This window comes from Electrophorus electricus, chromosome 5, assembly GCF_041902795.1.
Source record: "Electrophorus electricus isolate QZ-2024a chromosome 5, ASM4190279v1, whole genome shotgun sequence".
Taxonomy (NCBI): Eukaryota; Metazoa; Chordata; class Actinopteri; order Gymnotiformes; family Gymnotidae; genus Electrophorus; species Electrophorus electricus.
In genome coordinates this window covers 26,714,474-26,724,665 of record NC_137501.1, presented here as the reverse complement: position 1 = coordinate 26,724,665, position 10,192 = coordinate 26,714,474, and the positions used below count along the sequence as shown (strand labels likewise).

At 40.9% G+C, this 10,192-nt stretch overlaps 1 protein-coding gene across 8 annotated transcripts in view; it reads left to right on the top strand.

Moving 5' to 3' along the window:
• The window catches only part of osbp (oxysterol binding protein), a 17,630-nt gene extending 10,234 nt beyond the window's left edge, over positions 1-7,396 (top strand). For 4 of the 8 annotated variants that reach the window (XM_027020473.3, XM_027020474.3, XM_027020468.3 and 1 more), the window contains exons 13-18: positions 212-307; positions 521-708; positions 2,363-2,592; positions 3,001-3,039; positions 4,756-4,794; positions 5,211-7,396. In XM_027020473.3, the coding sequence (XP_026876274.1) occupies positions 212-307; positions 521-708; positions 2,363-2,592; positions 3,001-3,039; positions 4,756-4,794; positions 5,211-5,353 (735 nt within the window). In that variant the 3' untranslated portion in view covers positions 5,354-7,396. The remainder of the gene's footprint in view (positions 1-211; positions 308-520; positions 709-2,362; positions 2,593-3,000; positions 3,040-4,755; positions 4,795-5,210) is intronic. The other 4 variants (XM_027020475.3, XM_027020472.3, XM_027020470.3 and 1 more) reach the window with 3 other exon arrangements.
• Positions 7,397-10,192: the final 2,796 nt, after the last annotated feature.

The window sequence follows — 10,192 nt, the reverse complement described above, 5'->3', positions numbered from 1 at the left end:
AGAGTCATTACTGCCAAAGAGTGCTCAATCAAAGGCTATAAAAAGTGATTTCTAATTCACATTTTCTTTTTGCCTGTTCTGAGGTTGTTGTTGTTGTTGTTGTTGTTGTTGTTTTAAAATGATGCTGTTAAGTGTTCTGTAAGTGATGCAATATTCCAAAGCCTTGTGCTGTCTGTCTGGTTTGGCAATTATTCTTTATCCTTTTCTTCAGTCAGGGGAGATAGATGTCATCAACCACAGGACAGGTGATCGCTGTCACCTCAAATTTGCTCCCTATAGCTACTTCTCTAGAGATGTGGCTAGAAAGGTGAGCAACCAAAAAGAAGCTCCTCTCGCAACACATCTTTCTCTATTCCGGTCTCTCTCTGCCTCTCTATTCCTGTCTCTCTCTGCCTCTCCTCTCCCGCCTGTCACCATCACTTTTTGTACCTTTTCTATCTTTTGTCTCTCTGTGTTGTCTCTCTCCTTCACTCTGTGCTTCAATCTGAACCCTCACCACAACCCCCCCCCCCCCCCCCAGGTAACGGGTGTGGTGACAGACAAGGACGGCAAGGCGCACTATGTGCTGTCGGGAACGTGGGACGAGAAGATGGAGTTTTCGCGTGTCATGCAGAGCAGCCGTGGGGGTGAGGATGGCGCAGAGGGGCGCCAGAAGACCGTCTACCAGACTCTCAAAGCCCGTGAGCTGTGGAGGAAGAATCCACTGCCGTAAGAGCCCCCTCTTCGCTCACACACTTACTATTTGTAGGTGTGACTCAGTATCTCTCTTACCACGGTAGTCTGCGCGTGTAGGGACAATGAAAACTTTTTCCACAGTGACAACTGGGATAAGATACTGGAGATGAGACAACTGGGGATAAGCTTTACAGTAGCTGAGTCCTGTAGAAATGATGATAAAACATCTCTTAACAATATCATGTGTTTTTCCCCATATGTTTATATAAATATGTTCCCATATGGTTTAATCTAAAACAATTTGGGGCAGATTTATTTGGGCCGGATTTATTGTGATGTTTATTGTGGCAAATAGCACCATGGTAACATTTTCTCTGCCATAAATGTGGATTGCTTGAGTATTTTACTGTTTGTATGACATGGTGCTACTGCATTTTGTCCTCATTTGCTCATAATGTTAGTAATTTATAATAGAACACCGCAAAAACACCTGAAACTGTCGATAGTAAATGTCCCAGTAAACATTTTCTCTAACAGTTTTTTTCACACATGCAAATCAACAAAATTCTGCACATGCATCCATTTAGATAACTGGCAATTTTTTTTAAAGGCAACTTTTTGGTTTGTTTGGAGTGAGCATGATGGCAAACGTTGCAACTGCAATAATAGGAGTACATGAAAATGAAGGTGACTTGATTCAGAAGGCTCTCAGAATGTCACAGAATTTTGCCATAAGAAATGCAGATTTAGGTGATGGAGAGGAAGAAACTATAAACAAATATAGATTTAGGAGAGATACAGTTTTGCTGCTCTGCTGTGATTTACAAGTAATACTGAAGTCATCTGCTTGGCACAACCATGACGTTCTTGTCTTGGTGAAAGTTACAAATATGTTAACATTTGTATGTAACTGACGGTGTTAAGTATACCTCTGGCCTCACGGCTGGCATTAGTCTTCTGCCCCTTGTGTGGGTCTTTTAATATGTGTGGCCTTTTGACTTTTGATTGGCTTTCACCTGGGCACTGGTGAATTTGGCACAGTGGTAAATTGACACCGATGCGCTATTTATCACAAAGGTAACTTTTCTTTTCTTTTTTTTTATGAATAGGAATTAAATACAGTGTTGCCCATTTTGCATGGTGTAGTGTGGCTCTCAAGTTTTATTAATTTGGCCTCTTCTGATTTTTATTTTCCTTCAAAAAGTTCAAATACTGTTGAACAGTAAAAAAAAAAAAAAAAAAAAAAGTTTATTCTAGTCTAGACCTTTTATTGAAGTTTGTGTTAATAGTGCTGAGTAAAAATATAGAAAATACCTAGCCTAAGATGTTTTGATTTTGGTTCTAGATGGTATGATATAGCAAAAATACTTAATTTTGTATTGTTTCTAGGTGGAAGCTACAGCAAGCAGCTGTATGGTACACCTATCTGATAAAAAGGTTATATTAATTAATACAGGAGTATATGACTCTCAAAATGCAACATTTCCTGTTGTGAATCTGGAACTGTTATTTTGATGCGTTGTGCTACAGTGTCTAATAATCTGACAAAAATATGATGGTAATAAGTTCGCAGACATTTATTTTCCATTTCAAGAAAGTGCTCTACACCTTTGGATCAGATGTCAGAGTTTTGGCCAGTAATAACCCTCCCCCTTGTCCCGGTTGTTGTTGCGTGCGGCCGCTGCAGGGAAGGGGCGGAGACCATGTACTACTTCTCGTCGCTGGCATTGACGCTGAACGAGCCAGAGGACGGCGTGGCGCCCACGGACAGCCGCCGACGGCCTGACCAACGGCTCATGGAACAGGGCCTGTGGGACGAGGCCAATGCTGAGAAGCAGCGACTGGAGGAGAAGCAGCGGAGCGTGAGGCGTGAGCGAGAGCGCGAGGCAGCCCGCCTTGCCTCCACATCTGAGGACGGTAAGGGGGCAGGTAGTGGTGTCGCCCATGGATGCGTGGACGTCGCAGAGGGTTTAGTGTTTGTTGTGCGAGTATAGAGTTTTAGATTAGATTAGGCTTTAATGGCTAGGTTAAGCCTAAATCTGGCCTAAAAAATTGTGATTTATCATTGGCAGGGCAGACTAGGCCTAACCCATATCTGCATGTCTTTTGTTGATTTGCTTATTTATTTTAATTTCCTGGCCTTTGTGTGGTTCTACTCTTCTGTCTGTGTGTGTGTGTGTGTGTGTGTACATTTTTTTAAATACATATACACATGTATATGACGCGTACATATACATGGGTGGGTGTGTCTGAGCTTCCCTGTCGCATCTTTCCTCGTTTCGGTGTCTCCCATTCACTCTCCTTTCTGTATGTCTTCCTCTCAAGCTGTCATTGAGGACTTCATAACTGACTCGCCTCTAAAAAGCAAGTACTCTTTTTCCTCAGTCATCCCCTCTCCCTTTTATGCCTTCCCTGCCTAACACATGCGAACACACAAACCTCTTCAGGTGGTGTCAGTGGTATCGGACAGGGACCCCTCGTCCAGAGTTCTTTTGTTACGTTTTCTTAGTCTCTTGTTCAGTTCGACCCCCTCCATGCTCCCCCCCCCTCCATTTCTGGCCTCATGTGGTCTCCACACTTTTCCTCAGCCAAGGATGTGAACAGCGCCCCTGGTTCCGCTGAGACTACTACTTCCGAAGTGCGTGCCACTCTTGGCCCTCTGCTCCTCCTCACCTCTGTTCGTCTGCCCCATTCCTGCCTGCCTCTCCTCCTGTGGAGTAGATACGGTGCCAGCCACCTGCATGCCACATGTGTGACTGTCATGCACTGAACACAAAACTCTCATCCATGCATTGAGAAATGACCCCCTGCTTGTACTCTGAAGCCCACAGTACTGCTGGGTCTCATTAGTTCAAATCAATTTTTTAAAACTTTTTTTTTTTTTTTTTTTTACTTTTTTGATCATATTTGTTGATCTCTACCTGTTGTTCCTGCAGTATGCTGTCGTATGTCTTTTAGGCACGCTCCACAAGATGAGAACCCCCCCAATCAGGCCAAAATGTTACGCTGGTTATTTATGGAGTACTTACAAAGATCAAGGACATTACTCACACTTGTCATTATTGATGTTTGCTGTCTTTATGCTGTCACCTTCCCTCTGCCAGCCATTGGCTTTGATTGTTGGATTTATCTATGGATAAATTGCATGGGTAAACTGTATTCACTCCATATCCTACTATATCCCTCCCCTTACTTTTTATGTCTCCATACTGGTGGTCATGGAACACTTCCATGTGTTGCTCCACGCCCCCTTAGCAGGTCCAATAACTTTTTATATTCTTTCTTTTTTTTTTTTTTTTTCCCTCTTGATGCACTCGCTCTCTCTGTATACCTCATCCAACCATTTCCCCCTCATTTTCCATGCCTCCTTTTGTGTGTGCATTTGCCAAGTCATTCCCACTGAGACCTCTTCTGACCTCTCGCGCTCAAGGAAGTAGCCCTTGTTTCCTTCTGTGGTGGAGCCGTTGAGGCCTCGCGACCTCTCCCTGGCCTCTGCTCATGCCCACTTTCCAGCACTGCTTCTGTTGTTCATCCCCTTCCACTATCTGTCGTTTCCTCTCGATTCTGACCACTCTGTCTCTGCCTTTGCTTGTTTGACCTCTTATTGCAAGGGAAAATCTGCTTGGCTTACACCCATCATCATCTTACTTCAGCAAGTAGCATCCATGCTCAAAAAGTGAGGGACCCAGCTGTTAGCATAGCCAAGCAAACCAATCCTAAATGTCCTCATTTAATGGACTATTATTACATGCTGAGGACCAGTTCTCACAAAAATGCAACAGAAGTGTGTGCGCGTGCCTGTGTGTGTATACACGGACACACACTACAAAATACACACACCCTCATTTCTTGTACATAACTTGGTCTGAAACATGCTAAACAAGTACACCTTTTATAACCCCAGCTAGCTATATATGCCATTTAAACTGTTGTGCTCCTGTATTAGAAAGCACTCATGCAGACATACATAGTGCGTATTATAACCTATATAATGCGTATTGTAGTCTTTGTTTTCATCTTGCATGCACACTCAAAATGGACAACCATCTCCTCATTGTCTGCTCATTGTTCTTGCTTTAGTGGAGGACATGGAAGGTCCCTATGGAGCTCACGCCAAAAGCAAGTACCATCACCCCAGGCTGCTCCCTGTCCCTCTCTGATCCCATCCCTCCCCTGCTGCTTCCTGTTCCTTGTTTGTCCTGCTCCTGATTAGTATCTGTCATGACTTTTGCTCCGTTGACTAGCTTAGAAAATGTGGAAATAATGATTTTGGTGTTTGCGCTTTTAGATTGGTTGGTTTAGATTTGAAACTGCTTTGGGGTAGGAGGGATGGTGGTAATTGTGTAGACTTAACTGACTGTGTGTATGTATGTATGTATGTATCTCATCAGAATTCCAGGTAAAAGTTACTGCTCATGCATAACATGTAACCATATAATTATTTATTTGAACATTTTCACTATTCCCAATCCTTTTTGTTCATTTATATGGAACTTAATATGATGGGTTTTGTTTTGTCTCACATTTTCAAACAGGCATACCCCAGGACAACTACAAGGCCTTGTGGTTCGAGCGGCAAGAGGACCACGGGATGGGAGAGCCCATGCACATCTACAAGGGGGGTTATTGGGAGGCCAAGGAGCAAAACAACTGGGACGCCTGCCCGGACATCTTCTGATCCAAACATCAGTGCGCATCTTCAGTGGAGTAGACTACCCTCATGCCACCCCTCCCAGAAAAAAAACAAAACAAGAACAACAAAAAAAAAAAAATGCACCCCACCACCCACCTCCTTTAGTTGTCTTTGCCAAGGCAAACTGGACAATAATGACTCATACCACCCATATCCACGTCTCTCCTGATCATTGGAGTGGTCAGTAGCTTGGTTCCTGTCCAGCCCTCTGTCGTTTCCCCTTCCCTCTGTAAGCAGGTAAAACAGCAGCGAGCACCAGGCATCATAGACCAAAGCACATATGGGACATGCCTCCCCACTCCCCTTATTAGCACCTTCATTCCCTAACCCTTTCTCACTCAGCCTTTTCTCTTCTGTGGGATTTTTCTGTTCTGTCCCATAAGGGAAATGGTTCGGTCTCTCTCTCGCTCTCGCTCGTGCTCTCCTCCCCCCCCCCGTGTGGTTACAAGTGCCGCACCTGCCATCCTTCTGCGCTACATGAAACCCCACCCCGTTCCACCTCAGCCTTGCACCCAGTATGTCTTCCACAGGGTGCTGACTTTGCCCAGAGGACCCTGGCGTGTGGAGATTAAAAAAATTAAGGGATTTAGTATGTGTGCGTGCGTGTGATAAAGAGATAAATGTAATGTGCTTGTGGTGTTATTTTTGTGCAGGGGTGTGAAAAAAGTTGACAGAACTGGGCCCTGCCCTCTCTTAATGGTCTCTTGTGGTTCTTTCAGTCACAAACATGGCGCTGCTTTCAATTTTGACTCCTTTCCAATGCACTGACTGCCTGTCTTGTCCAGACTGGTCCCAGATCAGGCCAAGACAGTCCAACCCCATGAATCCTAGGTCTCGGGCTTGGCCAGTGCAAAATTGTAGGGCCCAGGCCTGCTGTTATTGTCCACAGTGGCCTGGAAAAGCATATTAAAAACAAGCAAAAAAACAAATGTATGTTAATGTAGCCAGAAGGACTATGAAGGACTTATGAAAATAATTTGATAACATCTGGGGGGAACAAGGATGTTATAAGAAGAATTCTTTGGAGTTTTAATGGGTACATGAGTTATGTACTTTCAGAATAGTAATATCACCCTTTAATTTCCCAGAGCTGTAGGACTTGTAACTTGCACTAATGGTGTAATCCACAGTTCCCAAAAACAATTGTGCCTGTCTGTAACGTCCCTTGCGGCAAAGACGGACTGTACTGCAGTCCCATCGCTTCTTTAGAACACTGGAGCAGCACTTCTGGCAGACAAGTGCCAGCTTGACCTGATGGCATTCGCATTGCACCCTCCAATCCCAACATGACAGAAGTATAAACGTGTATAAGGCCATGCAAGGTGAAGAGAGGACCCCTATACATAAAAAATAATAATTACAAATTTGTATGCAAGTGTATATGTGTGTATGTGTTGATGGGTGACATTTGAGGCTTTTATTGTGTATCCTCTCAAAAGAGGGGAAGAAAAGTCACATTTTATTTTCAAGTGTACTTATGGGGGGGGGGGGGGGATCAAGCGTAATAAAGCAACACACACAAAATGCAAAACACTGCAAATATTTGTGTATATATCAAATAAGTAATAGTCATATTAATAACAGTTATCATTCTGGAGGAAACTAAGCACTTGCAGTGATAAAAACCATGTTACTTCTGATGAATTTTGAGAGAGAGTGTGATAGTCATATTTTTGATTTACTCATGTTGTTTAAGGGGAAGCCATCAGTACATTTTCTGCACTCATTTGGTTAGTTGAAATATTTTCATTCCCCATCTAAAAATAAAACAATTATTTGCTTCTAAATATGGATACATACTAATGGATTTTTGTATAACTCATTCATTGCAATATTGGTTTCTTATTTCATTATCTTACTCCTAATGTTTTCTTGCAGTTTTAAGAGATCTACCCAAATTTTAGTTTTTGGTTCTGTTTTCTTTCTTTTTTGGTCTCTCTCATGGTCTTTGTGTCACAGAACAGGCTGAGTGTAGTAATGCTGCAGGATGTCAAAATAAAATTGGATTGGAAAAAAAAATTGGCCTTACTTCACTGTCCTCTGTGCTTGGCATTTTCATCTGTCTTTTTTTAAAGCCCTGTTTTAGGTCATTTGTGGGTAGGTTTTGGGGCTAGTTGTTTTAAGACAATGGTTATCAGAGTCTGGTTTTAAAAAAATATTGAAACACTGTAGCTATTTTAGATCTACTCAGTTTTCTCTGTCTTCCTGACTTCCTTGCCTAGGTGAAATAAGGCAGGAAATTGGACTGCAAGGCCCTGTTGATCAGTGCTATAAACCCAGCCCACCAACATATAGAAAACAAATAAGTTGGTGTGTCCTGGCTTTTACGTGCTCTCCGGGAATGTCTGCTTCAACAGAGCACAGAACCCCACTCAATCTCAGTGATAAGATGATGTCTTTCTCACATCTTTTAAGTGTGGTGTTTTGGAGCACCTTATGCTGTTTAGCAGTTCTGTATGGGAAATCTGGTCTTTATCTGCTCCACAGCAGAATATTAAACAACAGAAAACAGCTTTTACCAGTCAGCAGCAGTGTCTCAAGACACTATTAATTCTTCCCATCTTATTTTTTGCATCTAACTATCTTACCGCTGGAAACACTTTCAGAATTTTGTTTTGTTTATCAATCCATGACCATTTTTTACATTTTTGTTTATTTTTAAAATTATTTTTTTACCACATTTTGGACATGTGGCATATGACACAACTAGTATCTTTGTAGATTTCTATTTCTGCTAAACATAATGAATTGAACCTTTCTGCTACACAAATTCAACCATTTCCTTTATGGAAAATGCCTAATTATTTTAAGCATTTTTTTCTCTTTAAACTACACAATATTTCAAGTATATTTTAATATATAAAAAAATATATTTTAAAAAGATTAGCTCCCAATTCATAAAGCTCTAAACTCCTCCACCTGATACTATCAAGAAAGAAAAACCTTCAGGAGCTACAAAGTCAACATGATTCCCGCGAAGGGCAGAAGACTACTCCTGAAATTCACAAAAAATAGATAGATAGAAAGGAAGAACTCTTTCTTTCCAGATGTTTTTAAAATGACGTTTGCTGCTCACACGGGCTGTCATATTTTTCTCGTCCAGTTAACGCACTTGACAGAGCCTAAAGAGAGAGAGGGAATTAAACCACTTTTGGCACTTACCCCACTTAAGAGCATTTGCTAAATGCTGTAAATATACGTGAGAGCCTGTGAATGTAAAAAGTTTCATCTATTCATTCTGCACAAATGCTGCTTTTTAATTTCACTCTCCCAGTACTGCCTAAGGAATCCCACCTCCCTTATCAAATTAAAGTAAGTGTAGTATATTCCTCACACTCAGTCTTGAGAGAGCAAGTGGAAAACTCGGGAGATCTACTGCAATTAGTCTACACACAAGCTACCGGAGACTGTGGTACATTTCCCAGTGTCCTTCACAGAATTGATTTCAGAATTTATGAACATAGTGAATGTAGACAGTAAATTCACATTATTAACTAAAGTTTGCTTTTCTGTGTGAACACACAGATCAGACAGGTTTCAGTTGCAGACACACCTATCGAGTCAGCCAGGGCCTCCTCAAGATAATCAAGAGTTTGGAGAGAGTAGAGTTTCTCCAACAAATGAAGCCAACTCGCAGTGAGATTCACTTCCAAATGCAAAGCTACCATGAAGTGCAACCAAGGATGAAGCCAACTCACGATAAGAGGCCAAGAAGAGATGACTCTTCTTGGTGTATAATTCTTTAAACAAGGTTTAGGAATAGCTAAATGCTCAGAGAGTGAAGAAAAACGTTCAGGAGAAGCTGAAAATGTTTGAGAAATTTTTGAGTATTTTTAATATTTACTACAATTCACTATCAACTATGCAACTATCTTTCTTGAATTAATTTTACAGACAACTGTTGTAATTAAGATATTTTAATAGTTGCAATTGTATTTCTGTCAATTTGTATTTAGGACCTGCTGCTTCAGGTAACATTGTATGTTTGCTTGTTCTGTGCCTCTTGTAAGATGAATAGCATTTAAGTCTTATATGATCCAAGCCTATTAACTTTGAAGAGGCAAGACTGCTATGAGCCCATTTCTCCAAATAGTCACATTTTTATATTATTGCTGTTTCATATTCAACAGGTTATTTTTGTAATTCTTCTGGGGGAAAACATTCAGGAGAAACTGAAAATGTTTGAGTAATTTTTGAGTATTTTTAATGTTTAATACAATTCACTGTGAACTATGTATGTTTTTACTAAGCTAAGCTTTGCCACTTTATGAAGTCTCCTCTGAGCGGGAAGCCATTTTTATCTTAAATAAAGCAAGAATGTTGACCTTTATTATGGTGAGTTCTGATAAATTGCTTCTTAATCTGCTTAGCTATTACACAATGGTAATATGTCTTACATTTTTGTAGTGTGGATAAAATGATATAAAAGTGTATAACTGCAATAGATAGGAAGTGATTAAATTAATGTATTTTACTTTGAACACCTTCAGCTGTTCTTTTTAAAGAAATGATTGTCAAATTCTGTTGTTAACTGTTTAACCAAACATTAAATGCAAAATTTTAACAACCAAATAGTTGTTCTGAAAGACTCTTATTTTATTTTTATTTACTCATTGTGTCTCAGACTAATCAGTTCTATGACTTTATTTGTTTTTGCTAATGCTGTTTTAGAAGATACTCAAAAAATGCATGCAGTCAGTTCACTTGCAACATGAAGTTCCTGTTTCTCAAACTGATTTTTTATTCTGAAAGACAATGGACACAACAGTCTAAATGGCAGGTCAGTCCGGTAACTGGGCGGCTTGTCTTCTGACTTCCCACAAC